General features: G+C 50.0%; 6 protein-coding genes across 8 annotated transcripts; 2 read left to right on the forward strand and 4 right to left on the reverse strand.

The window, feature by feature from the left end:
• Positions 1 to 656: 656 nt before the first annotated feature.
• On the reverse strand, positions 657 to 2,876 carry FOXG_12832 (ATP-dependent rRNA helicase SPB4). Its single transcript, XM_018392738.1, has 2 exons — positions 2,613 to 2,876; positions 657 to 2,560 (listed from the first exon to the last, which is right to left on the reverse strand). Exons 1-2 carry the CDS (start codon positions 2,781 to 2,783, stop codon positions 824 to 826), a joined length of 1,908 nt encoding a protein of 635 aa, XP_018251313.1. The 5' UTR covers positions 2,784 to 2,876; the 3' UTR covers positions 657 to 823.
• Positions 2,877 to 3,210: 334 nt separating this feature from the next.
• Positions 3,211 to 6,656, forward strand: FOXG_12833 (phosphatidate cytidylyltransferase). Its single transcript, XM_018392739.1, has 2 exons — positions 3,211 to 3,389; positions 3,447 to 6,656. The coding sequence occupies exon 2, from the start codon at positions 4,262 to 4,264 to the stop codon at positions 5,486 to 5,488; it is 1,227 nt and encodes a 408-aa protein (XP_018251314.1). The 5' UTR covers positions 3,211 to 3,389; positions 3,447 to 4,261; the 3' UTR covers positions 5,489 to 6,656.
• Positions 6,657 to 6,767: 111 nt separating this feature from the next.
• On the reverse strand, positions 6,768 to 8,845 carry FOXG_20791 (uncharacterized protein). Its single transcript, XM_018401100.1, has 2 exons — positions 8,384 to 8,845; positions 6,768 to 8,235 (listed from the first exon to the last, which is right to left on the reverse strand). Exon 2 carries the CDS (start codon positions 8,130 to 8,132, stop codon positions 7,743 to 7,745), a length of 390 nt encoding a protein of 129 aa, XP_018251315.1. The 5' UTR covers positions 8,133 to 8,235; positions 8,384 to 8,845; the 3' UTR covers positions 6,768 to 7,742.
• A 77-nt stretch (positions 8,846 to 8,922) lies between these two features.
• Positions 8,923 to 14,332, forward strand: FOXG_12834 (uncharacterized protein). 3 transcript variants are annotated; one of them, XM_018392741.1, is made up of 4 exons: positions 8,923 to 10,632; positions 10,711 to 11,891; positions 12,033 to 12,185; positions 12,311 to 13,370. In XM_018392741.1, exons 2-4 carry the CDS (start codon positions 11,569 to 11,571, stop codon positions 12,390 to 12,392), a joined length of 558 nt encoding a protein of 185 aa, XP_018251317.1. In that variant the 5' UTR covers positions 8,923 to 10,632; positions 10,711 to 11,568; the 3' UTR covers positions 12,393 to 13,370. The 3 variants fall into 3 exon arrangements, with proteins under 3 accessions (XP_018251317.1, XP_018251316.1, XP_018251318.1); XM_018392740.1 differs by having other exon boundaries at positions 8,923 to 11,891; positions 12,311 to 14,332; XM_018392742.1 differs by having other exon boundaries at positions 8,923 to 11,891; positions 12,033 to 14,332.
• Positions 12,893 to 13,432, reverse strand: FOXG_20792 (uncharacterized protein; the record flags this gene model as incomplete). The annotated part of the gene is made up of 1 exon (XM_018401101.1): positions 12,893 to 13,432. The coding sequence occupies one exon, from the start codon at positions 13,430 to 13,432 to the stop codon at positions 12,893 to 12,895; it is 540 nt and encodes a 179-aa protein (XP_018251319.1).
• On the reverse strand, positions 13,513 to 14,188 carry FOXG_12835 (uncharacterized protein; the record flags this gene model as incomplete). Its single annotated transcript, XM_018392743.1, has 2 exons — positions 13,513 to 13,637; positions 13,717 to 14,188. 2 exons carry the CDS (start codon positions 14,186 to 14,188, stop codon positions 13,513 to 13,515), a joined length of 597 nt encoding a protein of 198 aa, XP_018251320.1.
• Positions 14,333 to 14,451: the final 119 nt, after the last annotated feature.

Here is a 14,451-nt window from a genome sequence, read left to right on the forward strand (position 1 = left end):
ATAACTTTAGTCATGCAAGTGGACAGCCGAAGTAGCAGGCAAGTAAGGTCTAGCTCAGCATGGCCCATCTTGTGAATAGGAATGCATCAAGACATAACCAATTTATCAAGAGCAATTAACGACATCTTTAGTGACTTAAACTCCAAAACTGGTGATATAATTAACGGGCAGTCGGTTTCGGTACCAAGCGCTCTGCCGATCTCAAAAATAGAAGCTCGTTCCCTCTATCAGCCTTACAGTAATAAACTAGAAGGGTTACAAGGGGGCCACGTTACGTGGACTATTGCGTAGGTAACTGATGATTTGGATAGACTTAAACCGTTTTAGAAATGTCTTGACCTCATATTTCCGCTCCTCCAATCGGTATCTTACCTTTTTGGTGGTGATGCCAAGACAGCATATGCCGGACTGCCGCTGCCACTATCACAACACCAGGAACGAAGCCATCATATATTGCCCCCAAAGGAGCTGTAGAATAATGAATCTGGTGTCTCTTAAGAAGAGTGCCTCTACAATCCATTTAGGTTTGTCCTTCATTGCTAAAATGCTCTGTAACAAACATACAAGAGTCATCTACAAAGGAAATACAATACGCGTTCATCGGATTCAGCTTCAATTTTCGTATTCATCCCCCAAAACCTATACGCGTATAGTCACCTACGTCTTATAAATCACCCATGCTCTCACAGCCAAGCCACGCAATGTCCACGTCGTCCTCAACCAAATCACTCCCAAAAGACACCAATTCTGCCTTGCCCTCAGGTACACCAAACCCAAAACATGTCTTAGCCAAGAAAACGGGGTATATTCCTATCTCGTCTACCTAATCATCGAAGCCCGCAAACTCATCCTCCTTATCCTTCTTAGCCGCCGCAGCTTCAGCAGCAGCCTTTTCGCGGTTCTGTCTCCGGACCTCGGCGATGAGTTCGTTTAGCTCCATCTGCTTGAACTTCTCTTCGTCCGTCATCTTAGACGTAGCCTCAGCCTCACGGCGCTTACGTCGCTTCTCCCTGCGCTCAACTCTCTCATCCTCCTTTTCGTGCTTAGCGCTCCATGCTTCGTTGTTCTTTCGCTTTCGCTTTGTCTCGTCGCTCTTATCCTTCTTCTCTCCAGACCTTTCCTCTTCGAGAGCTGCTTTTCGTGCTTGCTCGCGTGTCTTCTCCTTGTAGGCGTAATTGTCCCAGTCAATTTCGAGACCACACATCTTGTCGCCCTTCCAGCTCTTGAGCTCAGGCATCCTGGGCATGCGAAGCAGTCCCCATGCATTACCAAGATCAGCCCAGTCGAGATCAGCTGCGCGGAAGATAGATGTTGCCTGATGGGCGCCATAGCTTCGAGCCCAACTCACAAATCCCTTCTGAGCCTTGTCGAAAAGTGCTCTATCCGTCAACACCAGATCCCTCATCTTCTTTGTAGCAGCCACGGCATCCTCCTCTGATGTAAAAACAGTTGGCTTCTCAAGCTTGGAAATCGGTGTTTTGCGAATCTCCAGAAACTGAACGTAGTCCTCCTCTCGCCCGGGGTGCAACATAACCACCGCCAAACCCTTTCGGCCTGCACGACCAGCTCTTCCACTACGGTGGATAAACGCCTTGGGATCTGAAGGAGCGTCGATCTGAACCACCAAGTCAACCTGAGGAATATCCAATCCACGAGCTGCCAAGTCTGTTGTAAGTAGTATTGTGGGGGCAACAGAGTTCAAAAAGCGGTTGAAGTTCTTCTCTCGTACTTTAGCTGGGTGCTTCCCGTGAAGAGGCACCAACGCAAAACCTTCTGGTAGGATCGCAGGTAGAACGTGTTGAAAGTAATCGACCGCGGCGCATGTGGAGAGGAAGACAATGCTTCGTTGGGGTTTTATAGGTAATTGTCGAAGAAGTTCTGCCAAGGCAGGCAGCTTTTGGCTAGCAGGCTTGACCATATATGCCATTTGGAGACTGGCAGGTGTTTTTCTGTCTTCAAGAATTCCTCCATCCTTCATCTTGACCTTAACCTCGATCTTGACGGGATTTCGTAAACCAACTCGGATAATCTCTCCAACAGCCTCACTAACACTGGCGCTGAAAAGACCAGTTCTTCTTTGTTTTGGAAGGTGTGATAGAATTTTCTGGAGATCAGGCTTAAAGCCAAGGTCAAGAAGTCGATCGGCTTCATCGAGGACGAGAACCTCAAAAGAGGATTGAGGGCAGTGGACGTGAGGTGAAGACAAGAGTTCGACAAGTCGGCCGGGCGAGGAGATAAGAACATTTGGGCTATGTCGAAGGAAGAAACTGAGATCTTGCGCGGTGGTCGTTGTACCTCCAACGAGCAGCTGGGGTACGATGGCGGGCACGGTAGTAGAAGGTCGTTTTTCGTCGCCTTTGAGGTGTGGGAGGATTTCAGCCGAAGCTTCGTGGAATTGTAACAGATTGACGAGAACAGTATGAATTTGAGCGGCCAATTCGCGCGTGGGAGAGACGATTATCGCAGCAACATGATGCTTCTTCGTGGGTTCGCTAAGTCGCAAAAGTTTTTGTACAAGAGGGATGAGAAAGGCGAGGGTTTTTCCACTGCCAGTGACAGCCTACAAAGGAGTTAGATGGCCAATCGCATACTCAACAGCAATAGAATCATACCTCAACAACAACATCTTTGTTTCCGAGGAAATGTGGTAGTGTTGCAGCTTGGACGGGTGTCATTTGGCTGAAGCCCATAGTTGCGACCGCATCGCGAATCCATTCTGCAAGAGGAGGAGTAAGAGCATCCCAAGCTCTCGGGCTTCTCTTTTTGACCTTTTCTGAAGCCATTACAAAACGAGACCGAGTCTTGTTATTATAAAAGAATTATTATATGGTCTGTCTTTTACAGATCCAAAGCGCATAGAGGGGCCGTCTTTGGCATCTTTTGCGCGAAACATTTCTCGAAATTTTTATCTTATCACCACGTGAGGCCATCGAGTTGTGGCGCAGTCAAATGCGACATGTGGCTGAAGTAGCATTCTGTCTATCACGGCACGTGCTCACTGAGATATGATGTCTTGTCCATCTGGATGACGTGGGATTTGATGGTCCCTGAGCTGGATGATTCAATTTGGCTGAAATGTGGCAGCTGACATGACATTTCGATAGGCAGATATTGCACAAGAAGCAGTTGGGCCAGTTACGGAAGAGCCGGAGACTGGTGAGTGCCAGGATTAACATATAATCTTGTTTTTAATTTTATATGGTCCTTCACAAGCCATCAGACTCTGCTGGAATACGAATATTTTACCAAATTTTACATGATAATATCTCCAAGACCGAGGTGTTGTGTTTCAACAGACCCTCTCGTAGATCATCACATGCTAGAATAAGACATCCATGGAAAAAGGCGGTGTCTTGTGCGGGTTGAACTGAGATCAACGCCACAGATAGGTACGTATCTGTATGGCTCCGAGTTTGCCCCAGACGAAAAATCTCCAACCGTTGCAGCCAAAACCAACCAACGCCAAACTTGATCAAGAACCAGCGACATAACGATCCTGAAGAAAAGCCTCGTTTAGGTCTTAGCAAGTATCCTCTTTTTTCATTTCCAGTGTCACACGACTCTCTATTTTCTTCTGTTCTCTACTTGTCTCAGCGGCCTAGTCACGCCCGTCGAGTCCACCCCAAATCCATCACTCGGCCCAGTCTCTCACAAGCCTGGTACTGTACATCTAAGACCTGTACCGTAGGTAGTCCGTACTACATGTGTGCGTGCCCCGGTCACGGCCACGGTCATCAATACCTTATATCTCCGAACCCATCATGCGGCGGGGGATCCAACCTCCGTTGCACCCTTGTTAATCAATCTGGATTCAATAAACACTCTCGACTCTCACCACTCTCACAAGTCTCGGCCAAAACGTAGCCCGAGTCCCCCGAAACGGAATTCGAGTCAGAGCCTGAGCCCGAGTCAGGGTTACGGCCAGAACCAGCAGCTACATCATCATCAGAATCTTGGTCTTGAACATAACGATCAAGGTCTACGCCACATCTATCTACGACATAGCCACGACCACGACGACCACGAGCAACATCTTTTAGATCTGGGGAAAAAGCAACATAATATTCTCACTAACGGATCCTCTCACTACGACACCCCCAACACCTTCACAATTTCATCTCCGTCAGAACCCATCACAACGGTGCGCTCATCGCGCCGTGATAAACATCTCCACTCTACTTATCCCGCCCTGGACGGCCGCACAGGAGCCCGACCAACACATGGGTGGTACCGTTGAGGTCGTCTCGGAGAGGTGCATCTCATGGCACCTCAAACGTGCTCTCATCTGTCCTTCCGATCCAAAATCCCAGAGACGCCCCGCGTCATCTCGCCGAGTCCCACCCCATCCGAGCGCGATGCCGCCGATTACATGGGCCCCGTTACACGCTCGGCAGCCCGGAGACGGACACCCACGCCGCAACCGCTCGAGGAGGAGCCCGATGAGGATCTACCCGAGCCCCCCGAGTTTCGACGCGCCCGAACCCGCAGCCGCTCGCCGATCGATACACAGGCCGTGACACGCTTGACGAGGCGCACGAGCACTGCTGCTAAGGCGGGCAAGATGTCCAAGGACACTATTCCAGAAGAGCAGACGACGTCTAATGGGGCGCTCAGCAGTAACGGCAAGGGAAAGTCCACGACATCAAATGGTCACCTTGCGCCGCCGCAACCTACAACACCGGTGGGGTGGTCCTGGCGTGACTTTAGCCGAAGTCCCAGTCCCTTGGGCCTTATTCCCATCCACCGACACTGGAGAACCTTCGTACACAAGCACGAGGTACCCCGCAAGGTTCTCCACGTGTCGATCGGTTTCTTCGTTATCTGGCTCTACGTGACGGGAACTCAGACAACATCAGTCACACCATGGCTCATGTCAGCGCTCATCCCAATCGCCGCAACTGACTGGCTCCGACACCGATATGCGTCCGTCAACCGCCTCTATGTCAAGGTCCTTGGTGCTTTGATGCGCGAGAGCGAGTACTCCGGCTGGAACGGTGTGATCTTCTACCTCCTCGGTGCCTGGATCGTCCTCTATGGCTTCCCCAAGGATGTGGGTATCATGAGCGTTCTTCTGCTCAGCTGGTGCGACACCGCTGCCAGCACCTTCGGCCGACTTTGGGGCCGATATACCCCTCGTCTTCGCAGAGGCAAGTCTCTTGCTGGCTCGACTGCTGCCTTCCTCGTTGGCGTCGGCACATCGTACTTCTTCTACGGTTGGCTCGTCCCTACAGTTGGCCCCTTCCCTGGTGACGAGAACTTCCTCTTCAAGGGCTTTCTCTCATTGCCCAAGACCATCTGCGAGGCTGTCGGTGTCTCGAAGGAGCAGACTACCATCTCAGGTGCCCTCGCCCTGGGTGTCATGAGCGTGTGGTCCGGCTTTGTCGCTTCCGCCAGTGAAGTGGTCGATATCTTCGGCTGGGACGACAACTTGACAATTCCCGTGCTCAGCGGTTTCGGTATTTGGGGTTTCCTTAAGATCTTCTCTTAGACGATACAAGTCTTAGGATGGGAGCGGCATCTTATGAGCATAAAGAGCTGCCATTTCCACCAGATCACGGTGCATATGAGACATTGAGCAATCACATATATGCAACGCATTAGTCTGACATTGTGCATGCATTGGGGGTTTATGTATATACCCTACTCTCCCCTCGTATCCCCATCTTTTTTTTCTCGTACTCCTTCTTCTTTGTGAAAGCATTTGTCTTTTGAAAATGGGTCTGCTGGAGATTGAGTCTTTACATATGTTCTCGGCATCGAGGGCATTGTTTTGGGTTTGTACTTTATTTTGCTAGGCTTGCGAGATGGGAACGGCGTGCGGAAGAGGAGGAAGAACATGAAACCCCCTTACCAAAAATCAACATAACGGCTCTCCGGTTTGGGTACCTGGCTACGAACCTTGATTTTAGGTGCCATGCGGTATTACATCGGGATGATGTACATCTATTCCTGAACTACGGTGGAACATTTGGAATAGAAAATGGAAAGGGACAGCATGATATGGTGCGATATCTTAGGGACCATGTAGACAGAACGATACCACAGAGGTATCTAGATAACGAGACGAAACGCATCTCCTTTTCCCTTTTCACATACTCTTCATGACGCCTTTGCAAGAAATTGGCTGGTTGCGCCACTTTTGACGTCTGTTGTACGAACGCCGTACAGCATTCGTATTGCTCACCTTCCTGCTCAACGGTCTGGATGAAACATCCGTGCCACGAGGTATCTGAGCTAGGAATTTCGGTGATAATTATCATTCGGGCTGCAGAATGTTACACGACCTCGGAGGCTCACTGTGTTCAACAGATACTCTCGGATGTCATTCAACCGGGGTCAAATCAGTTGTCCAGATTTGTTTGAGCGTTCCTTTTTTGGCAGATTAGGAGAATTAACATGGACATGGAGGCTTTTGTCTCTCGATTATGTCCGGTCGTTGAAGGCGGACTTACACGACATTGTCCGTGACGGCGGGATTAGTCGCTCAGCTCAAAGGCGACTTCTGCTTACACGGTGGAAGGCTCTCTACGTCATGTTGGCAAATCAAAAGTGAGATATTCTGAGATATTTCCTGAGAGATCTCCTTCTGCATTGGGTAAATAGCTTGGTATGTGTAAATGGCTGGAGTTGCTAGATTGGCTAATTGGATATCAATCTGCCAGGTCGGGCCAGTTCCATCGCCAGCTTAGGGCAACTAGCCGGCTGAATATCTCATGTGGTTAGTGTACATTATGCGACACAATTTTGTTGCTTCTGATGGGCTGAAGGTCCTATTAGACGGTGCCCCATCATCGAACCCCCCTGCACGAAGTTGCATCTTCCCCTCCGTGTGCCTGGGCCACGCCTTACCGCACGCAACGGCGCTGAGTTGTCCATGCGTGATGGAGGGTATCATGGCAGGGGAGGCGTGTAGAAGATGATAAGTACGTACTATTTGTAGTATTCCGAGATATGTACGCTTGGATAGTCATGTTGCAGTCAGGATTGTGCCTTCGCAACTTGTTCGTCTTTCGCCGAATAGTTTAGCACACAGAACGAACCAAAGGTCCGAGTCAAGTCCTGATGGCTTTGTGAGTGGGCAAGCGGATGCGCTGTTGGAGGACGACACCCGCCTTGTCATGCAATGCAAATGCAATGTACTGCAAAACAAAGGCACCTGGCTTCTTGTGGAGAAACAAGTCAGTCATCTTTCATCTCTTTCCAATCTCGACGAATCTCGCGTCAGTATTCGGTTCCGGTCATCATCCACCGGTTCATCTCGCTTTCATGGCCTCAAATCGATCAATGTGAGGCGGGGAGATCAGTCGACTCAATGATATCCAGGAGACTAAATGATTGAAGCACAGCAGCTTGAACTAAATCTGACGCACAGCTCGCAACGCAGGGCTCGCAAGTCATGCCACCTAGGTGATAGGCCCCCGGATTTCGTGGTAGGACTTGCCATTCAAGACGTATCAAGACACGATCATCGCAAGTGATGCGCAACTAACAAGATCGCGAGGTGGATGAGCCAGGATGGTGCTCGTTTGATGCCGACGCTGATCGGACGTCGCTCAAGGACATCCCAGGTCCGGGGACGCAGTAACAGTAAGACAGAAGAGAAAGTTACAACGGATTTCGAAAGAAGCAACTACCCGTATCGGATGTGCATAAACCGTGACAGCTCTTGAAGAGTTAAGTGACGACTTCAGGTTCTGAGTGGCGGGTAGCGACAGGAACCGTTGAAGACGTGTCACAGTGGCTCATGATAGCAACGTCAAAGGGGCGCCGTTGTCGCAGACTCCAGAACTGTCACCATACAGCATAGCTGCAGCCCAGAAGCTGCGCATAACCGGGGTAACGTCTCCATTCGTGGTTGCCGGTTGACAGGCCGGGTTTGTAAGGGACCTCCTACAACGAGCGTTGGTCCGGCTGTGCAGCATATGCAGAGTGTAGGGGATTAGGCCAGACGAAGAATGTATTGATATGATCAGTGATGAATATTTTCCCAATGTCGAGTGCTCATGTGGCTGGTCGTTTCCCTCATAGCTCAGGCTACCATGAGACAAATGTGGAAGTTCGAGAGAGCATCTGTCTAAGTCGATGTCAACCTTGCAAAGACTTTGGACAACCCGAAGGTCAGGATTGGGCATTTCATTTCGGCTCGTAATCCACCCATATCGGTCTCTACGATAGTCTTCGATGAACCATATTGGCTCAGACGCAACGATTAGATCATCCGTCCTCGCGAATTCTCTTCAAGATTCGTCAGACAAAGCTCGCAAGCTAAGAGTCCATCTAGGAGAAATCTCCAAGCATGTACCCTGTCACAGATAGTCTGAGCTAACTGTGCCAATGCTCACCAAGTAGATAGAGATGATGGATGGTGGATCTTGCGGTGTACCTTGTGGTGACTGGTCGGTAGTAGCAAGCGGGGGAGGGGCGAGAAATAAGGAAGAAATGCCGTATGTACTGAAAAGACCCATTGCAATGGATGCAATCATGCTACATTTGTCCAAGCATTATCCAATCAATTGTTGACAGAATTTGACCGATTCTTTTCGCCAATGGAATGGCGTTGGACAAAAGGTTGAACAGATCGAGGGTGGTGAAGTCGAAAGCTCGAGAATTTGGACATGAAGCATCTCAAAAGTCGTGTTGAAGTCGTGATAGTGGATCCTTAGAGTTGTATCAAGGCAATGGGTTCTCGGTGTTACATGGCCCGTCAATTGCTTCATGACGAGTTCAATTGAGTTCTGTCAACAAAAGACATCTCAGATATTGTCAATGAGGCTCTGCGTGATTGTGATAGAAAACTTGATATGGCACGTGGAACATCCAAGGTTGAATCAAGCAGAGGAAAAAGCAAATCCAACCAAAATGGCTGTCATCAATGGGATGGGAGATACCAGGAAGGTACGTTACGCACGCACGCACTTTCCTCCCCCACCATCCCACCAACTTGATGCGTCCAGCTCATCTGATGAATGGATCCTTCCTCCTTTCTTGAGAGCTTCCACTACGTAAGGTATTGCACGCACCTGCAAATGGCACACCATCTTCGTAGAGAAGGTGCCAGAGACACCTGTCGATTGAGGTGACCCCTCGATCGGGTCCCTGGAATTCAATACCGGACCTTGTCTTGTCTGTCTTTCACCCCATACAATACAACCTAACCACACAATTGCATATCAAACCCACCGTCACAGCAACGTCTGGTAATCGTTTTGACAACGCATCACTACATTACCTTACCTCCTGTGCTCTCCTGTAAAGGTACAGTTACAGGACAGAACAATGCCAGAAATTGCCCGGCTTGATGCACCTCTACCCGACCCGCCGCCTTACGTTCGCTTCTCAATTCACACCCTGTCAACCGACGCTGAGAGCCAATCCTCGGTCAGACCGTTGCAAGGTCTATCTTGATCATTACTTCTTCCTTCTGTCTCGACAGACATGTCTGGGCTTTTTGGTCAAAACGCCGCCAGCGAACAAGATGCAATTGGAGGGGGGTGTGGGCGAGATTGGAAATCCAAGGCTGCTTTTCCATCAACTTCGTCTTTTGGCTTTGCTTAGCGTCAGCGCGCTTGTTTGCAACTCTCTCCGCCTCCGTCTCCATTCTCCATGGTCCTGCCTACTCCCCTGCAGCAAGGAACAAGATGCAGTCCTAATGCATCCCAAAATTACACTGCGGATACATTCAGGAAGCCTGCATTCTCCAGTATCCGCTCCTCCGCGCAGACATCTTGCTATTCCTTGCCCAGAGCGCTTGAGCTGGATTTGAAGATGGAATGACAAGGGTCTAACCGGCGGTTGGTGATCCCTCACGAATATCCATTTACACGGTGAGGCAACCAATGTCTTTTTTCTTCAGACACCTACCACCAATGTTACCCGCTACTCCAAATGGTACCGGAACCCGGCCGATTGAGATGTACTCTTTTTATGGTACAGATATGCCTTTGTGAGGGTGTGGGCATTGGTGTCTACTTTACTTACCTAGGTCCATCTAGCCAACTCTCCAACCAGTCAGCGTTGATTAGGTCGTTCGTTGCGCTGTCCGTTTGGTCCTTTCTTACCTGCGATCCATTTACCTGCTTTCTGTCCGCAACCAGCTATCACCAAAAAAGCAGCATGCCAGCCTAGTTTACATTGGCTATGTCCCTCACGTCACTCGACCAAGAGCCCAATCCAAGCCTGGCCTCGACTTGCCTCCTCCGCTTCTCAACGACCAAGCGCGTGACGCTCAGACGACTAACACCGTCGGTCTCCAATCGCTCCAGACAAGCAAATATCGGTGGGAAAACTTTTGCCCCCAAGACAAATTATACACATGGCCCTTATCCCTTCTCAACGTTTGGACCCAAGGGCTAGTGCAGCCACTTGTGTCCGTTGATGGACCCGGATATGCATGGCATCTTACCAGCATCTTACTTTCTTTTGCCCTTCTCCTGCTGTACCATACGGTCTGGCTCGGTCCCTTCCAAGTCGGGTCTTCTCTCGGTCTCCGCTCTGGCACACAGACGCATTTTTTCTCTTTTGTTAATTGCCCACTGGCACATGGTATCGTCATGTTCTGCCCGGCGCCATCTTTGACACATATCCATTGCCCTGTCAAGCACTTCTCACCAGTCTCTCCCCTAAACTTGCCCGGTAAATATCGATTTGGATCCAAGACGGTCTCCATTTTTTTACTCTCTTAATTGTTACATCTGACATCTAAGATTGCAGTCCTCACTCTCGGCATATGCACATGTCCATGCTCATCCTAGGCTGGTCTTGTTACACCCAGCCAACGGCGTAGCTCAAAGGCGTTTACAGTTTCAACGGCACTGCATTTGTCAAAGCAGTGTCCTTCGAAGTATCTTAAAGCCACGCTTTTCTTTAGGTTGCGTCTTATTCAAAGATTGGTCTTTCTCTATCTTCACCCTCCCCCAAAAGCCCTATCTTGAGCATGTTCCATTACTCTTCTCTTTCGTTGGCTCGGATGTCAAACGGCAGTACATCTCGGATAGTTCTCTGACATTTCATTACCTTTCCAAGGCTCTTTGCCGCTTCTAGCCTCCCTAGTCGCCCTCCTAGTAATCCTAGTTTTGAAGTTTCGTTACCTTGTCATATCGTTGCCGTCCGTGATGGCCCACACATGTGCATCTCGTCGTGATCGTCTCGTCTAGCCTCTCATCACCCTCAGGACCATGCCATCATCCTGTCATATCCTATGGCACGCCCTCATGGGCGGGGTTAATCGTCATTCATTGACGAATAGTGTCAAGATGAGTTATCCTGAAGTTCTTCCGGTTTGGCCGATCAAGGTTTCTGAAGAAGTATAAAAAGGCCAGAGTTGATGCTGTTGAGGCTTTCTTCTTCTTCTTCCTTTCTCATCACTCTTCAACCAGCTCCTGACTTGAAGTCCCAACTTGCCCAGCACTTATACATAGTCTTCTTGTCTTGTTGTCTTGATACACGACTCTCATACTTCAACTGATCTTCACTTGTCCTCAGCCTACTCAACCTTGAACCATCACTCGGATCACTTGTCGAAGTATTCAATTGGCATACACACATCTTCTTCTCTATCAAATAATCACCATGTCTTCTCATTACACTCCTGTGGGCTACTCCATGCCTCTTCCCGTTCCCTCCAAGGGCTCCCAATACCCCACCTACAGCCAGTATTCCGTCTCGCCTCCGGAATGTGATGACTCGGTTAGCTCCGCCTCGGGCATCCCCTCCTACAGCAATGGTGGATACTCGGCTACCTCGTCCGGGTACCAATATTCTGGCGGATACGGCGAATATGAAAGCACTCGCTCCGCTAGCGGCGTTGACTTCCAGGAGTACATGCAAGACCGCTTTGCCAACTCTTTTGACCCAATCCCCCTTGACCGTAGTATGGCCATGCAAGCTCAGACGTAAGTGGATCTCCCACCCAATTTCCACAGATGCGACGCAGACTATGTTTGTTCGACGATATTTGCAAAGAGTTACACAGGCTTGCCGTAAGCGGCAAAAGACATTTGGCCAGTATGTATACTGACTCGGTTTGTGGGCAGATCTGGTAAAATGAATGCCAAGCACCGCGAGCTTATGGAGCTTCAGAAGAAGGCGCAGGCTCGTCTTGCGAAGACTCGTGAGCGCTTCCAGGAGGGTATGCGAGATGCCCATGAGGTGCGCAGCGATCTTGAGTGGACACAAAAGAAAGTTGGGTAAGTCGAACAAACTTCGCGACTTTTTTGCACCGTATGGCAAACGCAACTGCAGTTTGTTACGCGAGGCAAGATCAAATCGCAGAGTTAAAGTGAAGCGAATTGAGACTAACCCACCATCATAGCTCGCTGAAGACCAAAGCTTCGCGCAAACATGGCAAGGAGTACAGCAAGGCCCGCGCCCGTTTTCCATCCCCTGAGAACTGATTGTTTCCTGGGAACTTTCTTTGGAGCGGCATTTTGAACTTTTACGACCAAAAACTTTACTTAGCGAGCAACTTTCGGCCATACGATTCACCAAAATTTCCTACTTGCGCACATAGTTTCACTGCAAAATGCAGGAACACACGATAATCAGATTCCCAGAATTTCAAGGTTAATTGTTTTTGTATTTAGTGAGTATTTCACGCTTGTCATGCCACCCTCAATCCCGACCTGCATGAACTACTCGTTCATGCAAGGGGAGCGTGAGGTGACGTTGAAATCAGGGTCACTAAGCGCGGCAATTGAGCCGCCTGGCGCGCGGTGTCTTGCTGCTTTTAAGCAGAGCGACAAGGCAGGCGTGTGGGCAGTTCTTAGCCAGGAACGCCAGCCTCATGGCTTCTGGGGCAGGTGTGGGGGAAAACACGCGGAGAGGGCGAAGATGGGCGGCTTTTTCACGACTTATGGCTTATGATTGGATGAACTGAACGATCTAGGGGCGGTTGTTAAAAATACACCTCCTCCCCAGCTCCTGTGGGGTGCCAGGGGATAGCGTCAGCGGGTTTGCAGCAAGACATGATGTGTCGGAACCGATTGCTGCATGGGAGACGTGCTTGGAAACCTCTCTGGGTATGGGTGACGCGGGAGCAGCCGAGGGGGTGTACTGAGTGAGAAACCCTGGAAAGCAATGGAGCAAGAATATGACAGGATGGAGAAAAGTAGCGGACTCGCAAAGCAGTATATTTAAGACGCTTGCCCCAATCAGGAGAGGCAGCGACGATGATATCGCTCCATTGGGTAACGCGGCGAGCCTGGAGAGCGGATGGGACCATCTTGGGAGGAGCCAGGATCTGTAAGAAGGTTTTCTTTGTGGATATCTCGACTGGAGTATGGAGTCTCATAGCAAGCAATATCTCGTTTCCCTTCGTTGACTGAAGGCATAGCCCTGGGACCAATTGATGTGATAACCCCCCCGTAGATGTGATTGACCTGCTCCCCACGCCCCTCCAGACCATCGATGAGCCAGTCTGAGTAAGGACAAGCATGTGATATGAGGCATATTGGCGTAGTGAGTTGAAGTCCCGTCGTAATGGTACTCGGAGGTTGTTAGACCCCTGTTCATATATCACATGATGTACCACGTGACACGATATTTGATATCAAAATCTGCCTCTGGTTGAATGTGAGCCACGGCATCATAGTACGGCGTCAAGCGCTTCCCGAGGTAGTCCATACTAATGAGGTTTGCATCTTGACAACGTTCAGTTCGTATAATCCATGTGCATTAGCAGTTGTCCGTCGATGTCGATGCTTCAAGCAGGAGCATCACCTGTCGTCGCAGCGTTTCCAGCATTTCGAGTGATCCACGTTCCTCTTGTCGTCAAGCCCCGAGCCTTCTCGATCTTTTCCCAGGGGTTCTCGTTAGACAGGCGGTCGTAGTAACCAGTGAACTTATTACCCCTGGCCCCATGTGCGCCTGAGTGCTGGCCTTGAGGCGTGGCTTGCGCCGGAGCAGGTCTCTGGGGTAGGCTAGCCGGGCGCGCTTGCGCTGGCACTTTCTGTTCTGGGTTGGCATTTCCTTCGTTGTCGTCGTCCAGCGAAATCTCATCCTTGTTTGAGCCGGTTCCCAAAGCCGTGGAGTTTGCGCCGGTTGCCGATGACTTGGACGGCAGTAGAGCATCTGCATTTGGATTGTAGCGACGGCGCTTGGAAGGTGGTGATGCAGCGCCGAAGGATGAGAAGCCCATCTGAGCCATGAGGTCGTCATCAGATACTTCCACGTCGTTTTCTGTGGCGTCCATCTTGAAAGCGTGAAAAGGAACGTGTTTGAGTGTGATTCACTTGAATAGTAAGGCAGACAGCAGTAAGCGTCCCCTTGAGTGAGTGAAATGAGGAGATTAATGAGTGAAGTGAGTCAAGTGAGACGGTGGAAAGAATGAGGTGTGTCTGGTGCAAATGGAATCTGGGGTTGAGGCTGATTGTGGAGTTGTGGCTGTTGGGCAGCTATTGTGGCTTGACTCTTGCGCCTGTCCGTTCGTCTGGGCATCCAACGGCATTTACAAAC

Source organism: Fusarium oxysporum, chromosome 9 (genome assembly GCF_000149955.1).
Source record: "Fusarium oxysporum f. sp. lycopersici 4287 chromosome 9, whole genome shotgun sequence".
In the NCBI taxonomy this organism is placed as follows: domain Eukaryota; kingdom Fungi; phylum Ascomycota; class Sordariomycetes; order Hypocreales; family Nectriaceae; genus Fusarium; species Fusarium oxysporum.